At 30.7% G+C, this 16,627-nt stretch overlaps 2 protein-coding genes across 2 annotated transcripts; one reads left to right on the forward strand and one right to left on the reverse strand.

The window, feature by feature from the left end:
- Positions 1 to 1,323: 1,323 nt before the first annotated feature.
- Positions 1,324 to 3,531, forward strand: LOC127257459 (galactan beta-1,4-galactosyltransferase GALS1). The gene is made up of 2 exons (XM_051283890.1): positions 1,324 to 2,636; positions 2,932 to 3,531. The coding sequence occupies exons 1-2, from the start codon at positions 1,471 to 1,473 to the stop codon at positions 3,293 to 3,295; spliced, it is 1,530 nt and encodes a 509-aa protein (XP_051139847.1). The 5' UTR covers positions 1,324 to 1,470; the 3' UTR covers positions 3,296 to 3,531.
- An 8,149-nt stretch (positions 3,532 to 11,680) lies between these two features.
- On the reverse strand, positions 11,681 to 15,494 carry LOC127257452 (uncharacterized). The gene is made up of 9 exons (XM_051283884.1): positions 14,523 to 15,494; positions 14,211 to 14,385; positions 13,806 to 13,890; positions 13,277 to 13,373; positions 13,107 to 13,170; positions 12,958 to 13,014; positions 12,812 to 12,849; positions 12,625 to 12,706; positions 11,681 to 12,035 (listed from the first exon to the last, which is right to left on the reverse strand). The coding sequence occupies exons 1-9, from the start codon at positions 15,410 to 15,412 to the stop codon at positions 11,943 to 11,945; spliced, it is 1,581 nt and encodes a 526-aa protein (XP_051139841.1). The 5' UTR covers positions 15,413 to 15,494; the 3' UTR covers positions 11,681 to 11,942.
- Between the last annotated feature and the right edge of the window lie 1,133 nt (positions 15,495 to 16,627).

Below are 16,627 nucleotides of genomic sequence, written 5' to 3' on the forward strand. Positions count from 1 at the left end.
TTTGTTATTAATTATTGAAAATTATAAAAATATTATAAAATATTTACTTGTATTTTTATTATTTAGATCCGAGAAAATTATTTTTACTAAAAAATAATAATTTTTTTTTAAAATTGTGTAAAATATAAAATAATAAATCTTTCGTATATATATTTTTATTATGTTAATTATTATGTTAATATATATAAATAAATTAATAACCTTTGTTTTTTCTATTTGATTTAGTTTTAAATTATATATTTTACAACTAAAATAATTTATATCTAATAATTAATAATAGTAATTATTTTAAATTTAAAAAATAAAAATATAATTTAATAAATTAAATATATTAAAAATAATTAATAAATACTGCTATAAAAATATATTTATATATAAAAAATAAATAATTAAATTTTAAGGATAAATAAGGAATAACCAAAATTAAAATGAAAAAGCTCTTTCAAAACGGTGGGTAGACGAGCTTTTCATAAATTAGTTTTTTGGGTCCAAAAAGTTCTTTCAAAAAACTAATTTACGAAACACCTAAATTAGAGTTTTGACTGGTCAAACAGCTAAAAGCTGTTGAATAAGCTAAAAGTTCTTCAAAAAACGCTGTTTCCCAAACACCCCCATAGAGTTTTAGCTATTGTGTAATTAGTAAATAATTAAAAGTATATTAGTGAAAATAATTGTAATTTAATAAAAATAATTATAGATTAAGATAACTAAATAGGTTAATTTAAAATTAAAAATAATTATAAATTATAAATTTGAAAATATGATTAAAATATATAATTATATTTAGAAAAATAACAAATTATGTGGAATATATAAAAATAGAAATAGTAGACAAATTAAGCGGAAGGAATAGCGTAAAATTCATATAAAAAAAAAAAAAGAAAAAAGAGAGAAGAAAGGGTTCTTTCTCTAATAATATTATGGAATAACAGGTCTAAAGAATAATAAATAATTAGAGTCTTCCTACTTCATCCAACCTATATATTTTTCCTTGTTTTATCTTCAAAATCTTCTTCATTATTCTCACTATCCAACATTCACCATGTCATATCATCTCACTTCTAAAATTCAATTAACTGCACTAATTATTCGACTAATAAACTTCTTAATTAAAAAAAAAACACTTACATAATTAGTTAGTCCTAAATTACATACAAAAGCAATTATAATGAGAGACTAATCCCCATTATTTATATAGGACAGAATAAAATAGAATATATGTGGAAGTGCATTTCTGTAATTATGGAAAGATCAAGGGGCAACTATTTACATACATCAATGTGGAACCCAAAACGGCATAAATGGATACACAATACAATTAACTAGAAAACGCAAAAAGTAGCACTAGTAGAAGAACAAATCTTTATTCTCTCTCTCTCTCTCTCTCGCTCTCACAACAGAGGTGTCTGTCGGTCAAATTTCTCCGCCACCGCAGACCTGGGAGGTCAATTCGCCGGAGACCACTGTCCAATGAGGAAGGACGGAGCGCCGCCGCCCGCCGTCAATCCGGCCGGGAAGCTCTCCCTCTGCTTCGAGACCAAGCCCTTCGTCGCCTCATTACTTGCCCTAACTCTGCTGCTCCTCGTATGGAATCTACAGCCTTACTACGAGAATCTCCTCTCCGCCACCGCCCGCTGCTCCGCCGCACCTTCTGCAACCTCCTCCGCTGAGCCGCTGCCGCTGCCTGTCAAATCTGCCATTCCTAGTAGCAGTAGCAATAGCAGCAGCAATATCTCCTCCGGCAGTAGCTTCGCAGAGAAGAAGCTGGTAACTCCCCCCGCCGACCCTAACAAGCGCATCTTCCGAGCCTACGGCAGCGCCGCCGCCCTATTCGTCCAGATGGGGGCGTACCGCGGCGGACCTCGCACATTCGCCATTGTAGGACTCGCCTCGAAGCCTATCCACGTCTACGGCCGCCCCTGGTACAAATGCGAGTGGATCCCCAACAATGGAAAGCCCTCGATTAGGGCAAAGGCGTACAAGATGCTCCCGGACTGGGGCTACGGCCGAGTCTACACCGTCGTCGTCGTCAATTGCACCTTCCCGGAGAATCCCAACGCCGACAACGCCGGCGGCAAGCTGATGCTCAACGCCTACTACGGTCCGTCGCCGCGGAGGTTCGAGAAATTCACGGCAATGGAGGAGTCCCCGGGGTCGTACAACGAATCCAAATTCCGATTCCCCAGCAAATACGATTACCTCTACTGCGGTTCCTCTCTGTACGGGAATCTCAGCGCTGCGAGGATGCGGGAGTGGATGGCCTACCACGCCTGGTTCTTCGGCGGCAATTCGCACTTCGTGTTTCACGACGCCGGCGGAGTGTCGGCGGCGGTGAGGGCGGTACTGGAGCCGTGGATTCGGGCGGGGAGGGTGACTTTGCAGGACATTAGGGATCAGGCGGAGTACGACGGGTATTACTACAACCAGTTCCTGGTGGTGAACGATTGCCTGCACCGGTACCGGCACGACGCCAATTGGACGTTCTATTTCGATGTGGATGAGTATATGTATCTGCCCAATGGAAGGTCTCTGGAATCGGTAATGCGGGAGCTCTCCAACAACACGCAGTTCACAATCGAGCAGAACGCCATGTCCAGCCTGCTCTGCTTGAATGATTCGGCTCAGGATCATTCCAGGTACTATTTTCTAATTTAGTTTTCAAGCTCCATCAATGGCGGATTCCATTACACTTTCTGCTACTATTGGTGAAGAATCGAGAGGATCGGATTGGATTGGTTAATGTTGTCTGCATTCATTTCTGTTTTTTTAGTCATTCCAGGAACTTTTCTTAATTTAGAATTCAAGCTCCATCTATGGCGGATTCCATTACACTTTCTGTTACTTTTAGTGAAGAATTGGGATTGGATTGGATTGATTAATGTTGTCTGCAAGTTCCCATTTCTATGGATTGATGGATCAATTCCTCTGCAGGGAGTGGGGGTTCGAGAAGCTGCTGTTCAGGGACTCGAGGACGAGGATCAGGAGGGATCGGAAGTATGCGATACAGGCGAGGAATGCGTTTGCGACGGGGGTGCACATGTCGGAGAATGTGGTCGGGCGGACGCTACACCAGACGGAGACGAAGATCAGATACTACCACTACCACAACACCATTACCGTCCACGAGGAGCTCTGCCGGAAAATGCTCCCCAACTCGGCCAAGAAGGTTACGACGTGGCTCGACAAGATCCCCTACACCTACGACGAGAACATGAAGAAGCTGGCCCCGGCCGTCAAGGAATTCGAGCGCCAGGCAATCGGGATCCACCGCCAGAAGAAAAGCCTCCATTCTTGATCGACATTGGACACAAATGCTGTGTTTTTCCGGATGAACACGATGACGATGATGATGAACATGAAATACGCCAGAGATGAGATGAGTAAATTCTTTTCAATTAGCAGTAGAGAAGGAGAAGCAGTTCTTTTTTCTTTTTTTTTTTCAATTTTTCTCTGTTAATCATGATCTTTATAATTAATTTTATTTTTTAATCTTACATGTATAAAAAAGTTGGTTCTTTTTTTCTTTACAGATTGGATGGATCTATATGGATGTTTGTTTGTATGAGTATGATTATTTTTGTTGAAGTTATTAGCCCTAGTAATTATTAATAGCTTCTTTTCAGCCTAGAAATAAAAAAAGAAAACTGTGCTTGTAATCAACGATATGTTTGAAAGGAAAGGAAAGAAAAGAAAAGGCAAAGACATGGCAGCACCGACGAGACGAGGGAATGGGCAAGCAAGGAAGGAAGGAGTGGTGAACCGGGCCCACAATTGACAATAGATCGTTTCCGGGCCGTTGGTTGCTGCCAATCATCATCTCTCTCATATCATATCATTTCCTGCTTGCGGGTATTGCTGTCTCTTCTTTATTTTTATTATTTATTACTAATATTTTTATTAGATATATATCTATATATTTTTTTATATTATATAAAAAATAATTTTATATTTAAAATATTAATAATACCTATTTATTTGGCATCTTATAATTATTTAATTAAAAAATTTTACTATTTAAATTTAAATCCAAAATTTAAACTTACAAACAAACACCGCATGTTTGTCTCACACACATAAATGTATACATTATTTTTTTTTGTCAGAGTAATAATGATATTATATTAATATTTAAATATTTTTAAATTTTATATAAATTATAAAAATAATTACTTTCTTCCTCCCACGTACCATGTCGACGTTGCCGTTTTTTTTCGTCCCACATACCATGTCATTTTTTTTTTTTGAAAAATAATTATACACTCATTTTAAAATCTTTAATTTTATTTTTTTAAATTTTAATTAAACTAATTAGTTATTTTAATCTTAATTTATAATTATTTATATTATAGGATAATTATTTTAATCCCTCATAAAATACCGTGTCTACAGTGTAATAGATACAGTATTTGAGACGAATGGAGTATTATATAATAATCTATCCGTCCGATTCATTTATTTTTTTTATATAATTTTTTACACAAATATAATTGTAATAGTATTATAATTATTAAAAAAAATTATATACTTTCCCACGTATAGTTGGGAAGAGATATTGTTATTATTATTATTATTATTATATTTTTGAGCTTAAATTGGAACTCATATAAAACCAACGACCTTAAATTGGATTCAATAAATAAAAGGTGAAGTCCCGTAAAGACAACCGGTGGTGTGAGGATTGAAGGTCTGATCAGCAGCACATAGATATGGATAAATTTACCGAACATATCGAAATATCGACTTATCGTACCGTATCGTTTTTGAAAATATCGAAATTTTCGGTATTTGATACGGTATAGATATTTCGGTACTGTATCAGTATGAATTTTCGGAAAGTTCGGTATTTCGGTATGATACCGTACCGATATTATTTTTATTAAATAATTTAATTATTAATATAAATAATAATTATTAATATTTTTATAATTATAACAAAAAAATATATAAACTATTGAAAATTTATTAGTTTTTTCATAATATTTTTGTGGTGAAAAATAGTGATATTTATTAATTTTTTAATTATTTTGAAATTTAAAATTATATTTTCGGTATAATCGGTATATAACGTTATATATCGAAATCAAAATTTTCGGTATAAGCGGTATATACCGTTATCGTATCAAAATTGAAATTTTCGGTATAAACGGTATATACCGGTACCGTACCGAAAATTTTGGTATACCCAAGTTCGGTGTACCGAATTCAGTATATTGAAACTTTCGGTACGGTACCGGTATGTATTTTAGTCATACAGAGAAGTTCGGTACGGTATCGGTATCGACCGGTATTTTCGGTACAATACGGTATGTCATCCCTAGCCACACATGATTCGTCTAGTGTGACTTGCCTGTCGGATCTAATCTGCAGGATATTAAGTTCATTTAATATTTACTCAGTGCACACTTTCGAATAGCAACAGCTCGATTCGCACATCATAAAAAAATAAATAAATAAATAAATAGTGTAGCTGAATTCCAAAGTAAAGCGAGTGAAACAGAGAGAGAATAACAGCATAGTTCTGTTACAGGCTGCCCTGCTGGCCTCTTGCTGTTCAATTAATCTGTGGCCTACGCTTCAAGGCACCATATGTACACAATATAATATAATATAATATAATATAATATTTTTATTATTGATTGATTAATTAATATAAATATAAATATAATAGTAATAGGTATAGGTATAGGGGAGGGGGAGGCTGCATTTGCAATGAAGGAGTCGACGCGTGCCTTGCAACTGTCGGTTTGATGAGCAGCGCATTTACAGCCAGCAATTATGTATGTATCTATTAATAATATATGTATATGTATATGTATGTATATGCACTTTCTCTCTCTCTGTCAGTCTGTCTCTTTTTGCTATGTTATGTTATGATACGATGTTATGTTAGTTGGGTTCAGACCACATCACTCATTCACTCCCTCGCACTCACACTTCCATTATTATTACCGTCACATATAATTTATCCATATTTTTTATTTTCGTCAGTCCCATATAATTTCTCTATTTCTTTTTTGGAAATATAATTATACAATTTAATCTCATTTTAAATTTTAAATTTTATAATACTTTTAATCTTAATTTTAATCCACAATTATTTTTATTATACAATAATTATTTTTACTAATACATTTCTTAATTACTTACTAATCACACTTTATCTAAATTCTCGTATCTACTGTAATAGACCTATAATACATGGGACAGAGGGATTATTATTATTATTATTATTATTATGGTAAACTGTTTTTTTAGTCCGTAATTGGATCCCCTTATCATTTTAGTCCCGTAAGTGGAGCCTGTCGCAAACTAGTCCCATAAGTGAAAAATTTTCACTGTTTTAGTCCTCCGGCGCCGGAGATGCCCGTGTGGCTCGCCGGAGGTGATTTGTCAGCCAGGTGTCGCTGACCTGGCGGACACGTGGATTTTTTTATTTTTTTTCCATTTATTTTTAAAACTTATTTTTAATTTATTTTTGATTTTTTTTATTTTTTTATTTGGTCCAATTAAAAAAAAATTAAAAAATTAAAAATAAACAAAAAAATAAATAAATCCACGTGTCCGCCAGGTGTCGCTGACCTGGCGGACACGTCACCTCCGACGAGCCACGCGGACGTCTCCGACGCCGAAGGACTAAAACAGCGAAAAATTTTCACTTGTAGGACTAATTTGCAACATGCTCCACTTATAAGACTAAAATGATAAAGTGCCAGAAAAAAAAACAGTTTAGCCTTCTTATTATTATTATTATTATTATTATTATTATTAGTCACATTGACGTACCCGCCTACCCGAGAAGAACCCACCCATGACCCTAACCCGGATCAGAGATGCCTTCATCATTTATCTCTGCCTTTCAACATTTGAGGGAGGCGGCATATAAATTTAGGCTGTGTTTGTTTGAAGGATTTTGGTGGATTTCCACTGTTCATTTAATTTTTTTTTCCCAAAAACATCAAATCAAACATCTATTTTTCATTTTTTATATTATACTAAAAATCAATTTTACATTCAAAACATCACATCAAACCCTATTTATATCACATCATACAACTATTCAAATTTAAAATTTTTACTATTCAAATCCCAACTCAAAATCCAAACCCCCAAACAAACACACCCTAATAAACACTAGTAGTATTTTACTAGTTATTTTCTTAGGAATGCTAAAAAACTATTTAAGTAAATACTACTACTTTCCCTGTCTTTTAAATTTATATCCAGAAAACTTTCGGAATAGATTATAATAGTATATGAAATTTTTATTGATATTTTTTATTTTTATAATAATAAAAATATATAAAATAGTACCCCCTCTGTCTATTTTGAATATATATTTATTTTTATGCAAAATTTTAAAAATAATATTCCTCCAGTCGTGCAAATGTGTGCTCATTTGATTGGACACAAATTTAAAAAAGTGAGTAATAATTGTTATTTTTTTTAATAATATAAAATAGTGCAAAGTGTAATGATTTTTTACTTATAGAGGAAACAAAAATATTTTTTGATGACAATCCAAAGAGAAAAATGAACATAGATTTGAACGAATGATAAAATAGTATTTTAATTATAATTTATAATTAAATATAATGTAAAGATAATTTTACTTTTGTTTTTTCTTCTAAAAACAATGGTGTAATGATAAAGTATAAGTATTTATTAAAATAAATAAATTCATATTTACTAAAAAAATTAGTTATTTTATAATTGAATCCAAAATAGAAATATGTATTTATGAATGAACAGCGGAAAGAAAATAAAAATATTTGTAAGAAACAAACAAAAATAAAAAAAAAAAAAGACAATTTTAAGAGATTGAGGTGTATTTGACAATTAATCGATAATTTTTAACTGTTAGTTAATTCAATTAGTTGTTAGCTGTTAGCTTATTCAATTAGATGGTTTGATTATCTGATTTAATTTGCGATTTGTATTAAAGTGTTTGGTAAAACAACTGTTTGACATTAACTGTTTATATGTAAAATGACAATTAAGAATATTTATATGGTGTTTTTAAAAATATTTATTTTGTTTATTTTGGTTTAAAATTTTTAATTTTTTTTATTAATTATTGCAAATTATAAAAATATTATAAAATATTTATTTTTATTTTTTAAATTTGAGAAAAATATTTTTATTAAAATAATAATAGAAAATTTTTATTGAAATTGTATAAAATATAAGATAATAAATGTTTTCTAATATCTTTTTATTATGTTAATTATTGTTTATTAATTTATTATATTTTTTATTTTTAATATAAATTTTATATAATAAAAAAATTTATATAAATTAATAATATTTGTCGTGCCTATTTCATTTAATTTAAATAAATTTATATATCTCATAAATAAAATAATTATATGTAATAATTAATAATACTAACGGAAATTTAGGTAAACTATAATTAATAAGCAATTAAAAAATGTATTAGTAAAAATAATTATAAATTAAGATTAAGATAACTAAATAGTTTAATTAAGATTAAAAAAAATTTAAATTTTAAATTTTAAAATATGATTAAAGTGTATAATTAATTTTCCAAAAAAAAAAAGAACAAATTATATGGGATGGACGAAAATAGAAATTAGGGACAAATTATGTGGAATGGAGGAAGTAGTAATTATTTTGAATTTAAAAATAAAATTATAATTTAGTAAATAAAATATATTAAAATTAATTAATAAATATTGCAATAAAAATATACTTATTATATGTATGAAATAAATAAATTGTTTAAGTGTAAATAAAGAATAAATATAAATAAAATGAAAAAAAACTCTGGTTACATTAATTTTTTAAAATTAATTTTTTTAGTTACAAAACCTCTTTCGAAAAACTAATTTATCAAACAGTTTGACTAATTTACCATAATAACAAGTTAAAAACTCTTTAAAAAAGCACTTTTTCCCAAAGACGCTGAGAATATTGCATTTATCATTTGATTTATTTATTTATTTATTTTTTTTCTAGACTTCATATTAGAAAATATTCTTATCTACTTTTTATCTACACTTTTTTACACTAATACTATATAAAAAAAAAAAATTAATTATTACTTATTTCATTAAAATATATGCTCAAATATTTAATACAGTTTGTTAACAAAGTGTTAAATATGATAGTTTACATTAAGGTTGAGTTTGTTTCAGTGTTTGAATTTTGATTTGGAATTCAAATAATATAAATTTTGAATTTGAATATTTGTATGATGTGATATTTTAAATATAAAATTAATTTTTAATATAATATAAAAATAAATAATAGTTTTTTATTTGATATCTTTTAGAAAAAATTTGATAAATAGTATTTATAAAACAAAACACATTTAAAAAATTTCTTAGTTCAAGCTCCAAATCTAATTATTACTCAATTCTTCTTTAATAATTTATCCATTTTTTTTTATTTTAGTCCGTCTATAATAAAGTATCCATTTTTTTTTTAATAATTGTGTTTTATATTAACATTAAAAATACTCCTACAACTTACAATATATTACACAAATGTCATTACCTTTATAGTATAACACAATACTAACGCCATCTCCAACCCACAAACTCTGTTTATGCAGTTTTAACTTTGAAAATGCAATTGCTACAGTATTTTTACTCCAACCATAACTCTATTTTTTACTTAAAAAATAATATTATTCAAAATATTCCATTTTATATATTATTTTAAACTACTTTTTATATCTATAATTAATATAATTCTTTTAAAAAAATATTAAAAAATAATAATAAAATATAAAAATAATTAATAAAAAAAAAAAAAAAACACATACAACGCCATAAAATAGCGCGTTGGTGTTGCACTGTAGCAAACACCATTTTTGGTGTCACAATTGGTGCATGGTTGAAGAGGAAGAACTACATATATGGATTTGCAGCGCAAAAAATGCAGCCCTATTGGAGATGCTTATTTTAGTCTTTTTCTATTTTATTTGTACTTCAACCCAATATAATATTGCAAAAAACAAACGAATATATAAATAAAGAATGTAGAGAGTATAATGTAGTACAGATTTTATTTACATATTTGTCCCTACTCTAATTATATATTTTTTCTTTATTACATAAAATTCTATTCTTTATAAAATATATTTCTAATTAAACATTCTTCCCTTTCCATCTTAATTGATATATTTCTACTTTTGCCAGACATATTTTTTTAAAAAAATAAATTTACTAAATTAAAATATACTTAAAAAATATAAATCAAACTTAATTAAAATTCATATAAAATTTATTCAGAACTCCTTTATTTCTCTCTTAAAAGAATAAATATTTTTTATTCACATTTAAAACTCTATATCTTTTATAATATTAATTTATATTAATTATAAATAAATAAACATGTTTATTTATTTATATATTATAAAGAATTTCATTATATACGAAATAATATTCATATTGCACATATTTTTTTAATTGTAATATAATTATTAAATATTTTAAATAAATATTCTATTTTTTAATCATATAGATCAAATTTATTTTAAAATTATTAATATTATTAATTATATACAAAATAATAAAATAATATTGATTAATTAAATATCATTATCTTAAATATGAAATATGACAATTCCTACTCAACTAACAATGAAAACATCTCTCCTTCATCAACTTCCAACCAAATACACAAAAGCACTGATTGTTTTCTCAATCCAGGTTGTTCCTGGTGCACAGTGTTGTGTCTTATTTGTTTATGATAATGATATATAATCAAGTAATCAACCAAACAAACAATATTAAGATAATCTTGTGTAATAAAAAATAAAATAATTTTGCAATTACAAAATTACATACAATGATTGATTACTTTTGGGACAGGAGATTGGCTGTCTTTGTCTTAATCATCCATTGGAATTTAGTAAGAATAAAAAATGTATATAGTTAAGTTTTGTCCCAATGTCAGCCTAATTTTCCCATCTCAAATACCGCCAAATTCCAGAAATGTCACAACTGGCAGCCTTTAAAGCTAAAACTAACCAAATATAATTTAAATCACACCAAAAATGAAATATGATTCTAACTCTAATTACTATTTCAATTATAAGACAACCAATATTACATTTCTTTCGTCCCAAAACAACAAAGACACTTGAGATGGACACGAGAATTAATAAATATTAGTATTATATTGATATTAAGTGTAAAAATATTTCTAAAAGACCAAAATGTCCATCCTTTATGTAATTACTGTGAAAAAATGAAGATAATCATGTAGCTGAGTAGAGAACTAGTCACCAAAAATAGAAATAAGACTATTGTTTTGAGACGGACGAAAATGGTAAAATAAAACTATTGTTTTGGGACGGAATGAGTATTTATTTTGATAGATTAAATATAGCAATTCACTCCATTTACTATATTCAAGTGAATACATAAAAGTAGTAATCGATAGGCATAAATATAGGCACATGCCATTCATATACATGAAACTTATATGTTCGATTAATGTTACATTAAATTAAGTTGGAAGACATCATCGGTAACTAATTGTTGTGATAACAATCAATGTTTTTCAGAGCTGCTGTACTGCGCCAAAGGACAATCACAGCGCTTCGGTTAAGGTGCTGATTGGGTACTAATCAGTATCATACTAATTAACTCAATCAGCACATGAAAATACTGTAGATAACATATGAAAATATAACACACAACACATAGGCTATCAGCATGAAACTGATTAAATTTAATTAGCAGGGTAACCACCGCCTAATAATTGATTCTGAAAATTAGGATAGAAATGTAAAACATGCAAATATTAATGAATTGTAGAGCAAAATGTTCTATAACTGGCAGGCACAGGCAAAGGCAATGCAGCCATGCACAATAAGCTTTTCGGAATTAACACAAGAAGGGTTCATTATAATTCCAAATCATCACTATAATTCAACATGGCAGGAAGGTTGAGCCATAAATACCTTTTTTTCAAGAAAAGGCAGAAATGAATTTCAAAATCTTAGACTGTGTCCTTTCCTTCTCTTCTGGGCCTTCAAGATCACCAATATTGTCATGATATTCCTGTGTGATTCATGCCCAAGGAGAAGCAAGTACACATCACATCGTTATATATTCTAAATAACATGTACAGAAAAGAAAATTGCAACTTCCAAAACCTACGGAAAATATGAGGGGTAAGTTTGAAACCTCACCTCAGAATAAACTTCTTGAATGAAATGAACATGAGGGAGAAAAATAGGCAATTGATTTAAGACCTTTAATGATGAATGCAAAAATGCAAGAACTCAATTTTAATTTAAATAGACCTCAGCCGGATTCTTCTATTATTAAATGATACTTCTAACAATGAACAATCCAAATCACAATCACAATCTAAGCCTGCATATAATGGAATGCTAGTTCTCCTGCTCATTTTTCCCTTTGTTAGAAGTAACTTTCAAGCCTTAACCCGTTTACGGTACCTAACACTCATCAAGAACAGTTCTTAATTATGCAAATTCGGGAATAATCATACATATAATAGTCCTTGGGTGAAACTATTAAAAAGCATTAGAGTCAACAGAAAAGAGGAATCCCATGAACATAAAAGACAACAATGCTATATTTTACTTATGTCGCTACTTTACAAATAATTAGTCAAGGCTCATACCTGAAGTATATCCTTAACATCCTTTTTAGTTAGCTTCTGCTGCTTTAATAATAGTTCTATTCTTGCTCGCATTCCAGAGTGCCTAGCAAAAAAATCAAGACTATAATTAGAATTAAAAGCCATGGAAATGGATAACTTCAGAAACCATGCCCACTCATTGGTAACTATAAATGTCCAACCAACTTACTCAGAAGTCCACAAGTGACCCACAATGACAGAAATTAACTGCAGAAATGTAGAATTAGAAGAATTAGAGTTAAGTAGAAAGCCAAACAACTCATACCAAAAAAAAAAAAAAAAGCCAAAAACAAGAATCAACAGCAACAGGCATGCCTGAAGTGTATAAAGCCCTGAATCTAGTTTTCGATTATACTTCTCCTCTTCATCAATCTGCAGCCATGATAAAGATGAAGACATTTTCACGAAAAAATACCCTCTTATTAAAGTCGCAACGATGTGATGACTGGGTTGAAAATACTAACCACAAAGTCATCAAGTTCAAGCTCATTAAGTCGCTCAGTCTCTGCTTTCACTCTATCAGAATATCTAAAATAGTAAAGCAAATCAACTTTGTCAGAAGAAATGTAGATAATCAAATATTAAGAGCACATCAACTGGATGCCCATATAAATAAATGTTCTGAAATAATGACCTCATGTAGAGTTCCATGAGTCGATCTATCTTTTCGTATTCATTTTCCACAAATTTACTCAGCAATCTTTCCCTCCTAGAACCCCTCAAGATTCCACCTGGCATGTGATAGGAGATACTGATATCAGTACAACAAAATGCCAGCAAAACAAACAAAATTGTATCATGCAGAAAATCTTAGGAAAATGTTATAAAAGTTCTGACCGCATTCTGCTGTAGAGAATGCAAATCATAGGGAACAAGCTCATACAAGATTAAAACAATACAAATTCATTGTATACCGAACAAATAGCATTCCGGGAGTAGAATGACCAGTGTTTATGGTTATGACCAACCACCCTCTAGACTGACAAAATACCGCACATTTATAATTACCAGACAAATATGAAATCCTGGAAGAAAAGGAAAGCCAAATGTTTCCTAGCATCTTACTGGATGAAAGTATGCATGCTACAATTTCAGTCTCCCCATTTCAATAATCTCAAGGGGAAAATACAAAAAAGAATTCCAAAAGGAGTCTGCCTTCTTACCAAATAGTGATGCAATTAATGATATGAGCCGCTCTTCCAGTTCTTCTTTATATCGATTTTTCTTGTTCTTCTTGCTTAAAGGTATCTAAAAGAAGCATAAAAAATTCAGAGAAAAACATCGACAACAGCCAGCAGCACACTCAATAATCTAATCCAGCACCCAGAAACAGAATTAAAGAGAAGACAGCAAAGCAAATTTATATCATACAAATTAATTTTGTACTTCATCAAACAACTCTGGGGTTAATTTTTACTCAAATGCATTTCCCATTATCTCAACTAAGAAAAGATTGACATCTTGAATAAATAAAAGAATTCAAAAAGATTACAGAACTGAGGCTCAAGAAAACTCAACTCTCAATTAGTCTAATCAAATTTTGATCGAGAAAGGTGCATTGGACTTGCCTTACCCATAAAAGCAGGGAATGCAGTCTTCAATCCCATCACATCAATAAACCGCTCACACGCCGGCGGATAATTAGTCATGGCAAAATCGAGCGCCCTGATCGCCGAGCCATAGCACAATTTCTTCTGGTTCATTATGATGATCATCAACTCCACCCCTTCTGCCTTCACAAACCTATTCCAATCATTAATGAATAAAGAAATGATAAATTTCCCCATAAGCCTAAAATTTATGAATGAATAAGTATTTCAACGGATTGGAAGGTCCATGATCAAATTATTTGGAAGTGCTCAAGTAATTCAACAACGAACCTTTCCTTATTCTCCAATGGCATCAACAAGCAACACAAACAATCGAACAAATTCTCTACCATCTCCTCCTCGTCCCCTGTCTTTGGATCCCTGGACTTGTACATAGCCACGGCCTGCAACAGCGTGTCCACGCCATTCATCTGGCCGAACTTCTTCTGGTTCGCGTTACTGTTCTGCAACAAAATTGCGAGAATCTCGGAAGCATACTGCTTGTTACTATCGAATTCACGAATCTTAATCCGCGCCTGGAGCCATTTCAATAGCTTGGTCTTCTCACAAACGAGCTCTGCAACCGAAGGCTTCACCTCGATGAGGTTCTCGATCGTGGACAGCGTATTGTAAATAGCGGTCGATTCGTCGGGGTCCGAGTCGTTCAACCTTGACAAATTCTGGACGAGCAATTCGACCGCGTTGTTCTCCACGAGAGCGTCGACGAGCACCTGCGCGGACTCCTCGTTATCCTCGATGACGTCAGCGTCCGTGAGGTCCTGCAGGAGAGTGACGGCATCAATGGCGATATCCGTATTGTCGTGGTTGAGGAGTCCAGTGATAGAATTGACTGTGCCGAGGCTGACAAGGTCAGGATAGAGCTCGGGCGCGCCTGCGAGGATTTTGAGCTTCTGCAACTCGTCATGGAGCTCGAGTTCGGAGTCTGCAAACTTCTCGGGGGTGTCGGGGTACTTGAGACGGGCGGCGGTGTTTGCGTTGAGTCGACGCTCTAAGGATAGGGCGAGTTTCTTTAGGGTTTTGAGGTCGAGGGTTTCGACGGTGTTGTGCTGGGATTTCTCGAGGGCTTCCAGGAGTGAGAAATCTATGGGGGCGGCGGAGTCCGGCGGCGGCGGGGGGGAGGAAGAGCGTTTCCGTTTGTGGGGTGTAGCGGAGAGGTCCATAACACCGCCGTCTGGCTTGGTTTGTCGGCGCCCTAACTTGATTTGATTTGCAAACGAAATGACAATACCCCGAAGCGTGGCTTCAACGAAGGAGAGAGGGGTATAGGAGTAAATTCACCAAATCAGGCTGTGCTTGTTTCAGGTATATTTTCAAAATTTCAAAAGTTATGGTGTACTTCTTCTGTTTCGTTTGGCAAATTTTGTGTTTGTTTCTTTTATCAAAATTTTCAAATTTTTATTAGACTCTACATTTTTTTAAAAAATATATATAATTTTTTTTTACAAAATTAATATTATTTTAATGCTAAATTTAAATCAATTTTTTTTTAAATTCATAAAAAGAAACATTTCGATTGGAAGTTGGCGCCATATTCGGAAGACTATTATTATTGTGCTAAAAAGATTTGGGATTGTATTATTATTTTAAATTGAAATCAAAATTAATATTATTTATTTGATACAATTTTTAATAAAAATATATTATTATTATTATTATTTTATAAAGTATTATATCAAAATATCATTTAAATTAATTACAAAGTACAAATTATTAGATTTTATTTTTCATTTTTTTTAAATAAACATTTTTAAATATGTTTATTTGAAAACTTGAATTTTAAATTTAAATCTAACTTTTTAATTCTAAAACTTTGAATTTGAATAGATACTCAATCTAAATAAAAATCATGTCATAATTTGAATGTGGCATTAATTTTTATAATTAAAAATACAAAATAAAAAATAGATTTAATATTATTTAAAATATAATGTAAATAGTAAAAATTCAAAAGACCTTATTCTTAATTTATTTTCAGAAAATATCACTACAAAAGTAATTCAATTTATTTTCAGAAATTATTTATTTTAATTTAAGATACAAACTTATAAAATACAATCCAATTTTTATTTCTAAATTTTTTATTTACATTTTCTTAACCTACTCCCTCGGTTTCATCTTAATTAACGTATATTTTTTATTTTTTGTTATATTTTAATTGATATTTTTTTATTTTTGATAAAATTTACTAAATTAAAATATATTTAACAAATATAAATCAATTTAAATAACTAAATAACATATAACATTATGCGTCGTGCCAAAACTCACTTATTTATATATTTCTTCTAAAAAATAAATATTTTTATCTATATTTAAAATTCCGCATCTTTTATAAAATTAGTTTGTTTTTATTATAAATCAATAAATGTATTTTT

This window comes from Andrographis paniculata, unplaced genomic scaffold (genome assembly GCF_009805555.1).
Source record: "Andrographis paniculata isolate CXL003 unplaced genomic scaffold, ASM980555v1 Contig57END, whole genome shotgun sequence".
Classification (NCBI taxonomy): Eukaryota; Viridiplantae; Streptophyta; class Magnoliopsida; order Lamiales; family Acanthaceae; genus Andrographis; species Andrographis paniculata.

Excerpts from the sequence above, each read along its gene's own strand:
- LOC127257459 (XM_051283890.1), top strand. The coding sequence starts at position 1,471 with ATGAGGAAGGACGGAGCGCCGCCGCCCGCCGTCAATCCGGCCGGGAAG. Across the intron at positions 2,637-2,931 it reads TCGGCTCAGGATCATTCCAG|GGAGTGGGGGTTCGAGAAGC; the intron begins GTACTATTTTCT and ends ATTCCTCTGCAG.
- LOC127257452 (XM_051283884.1), bottom strand. The coding sequence starts at position 15,412 with ATGGACCTCTCCGCTACACCCCACAAACGGAAACGCTCTTCCTCCCCC. Across the intron at positions 13,171-13,276 it reads CTCATGGAACTCTACATGAG|ATATTCTGATAGAGTGAAAG; the intron begins GTCATTATTTCA and ends TTACTATTTTAG. Across the intron at positions 13,015-13,106 it reads TTGAACTTGATGACTTTGTG|ATTGATGAAGAGGAGAAGTA; the intron begins GTTAGTATTTTC and ends TCATGGCTGCAG.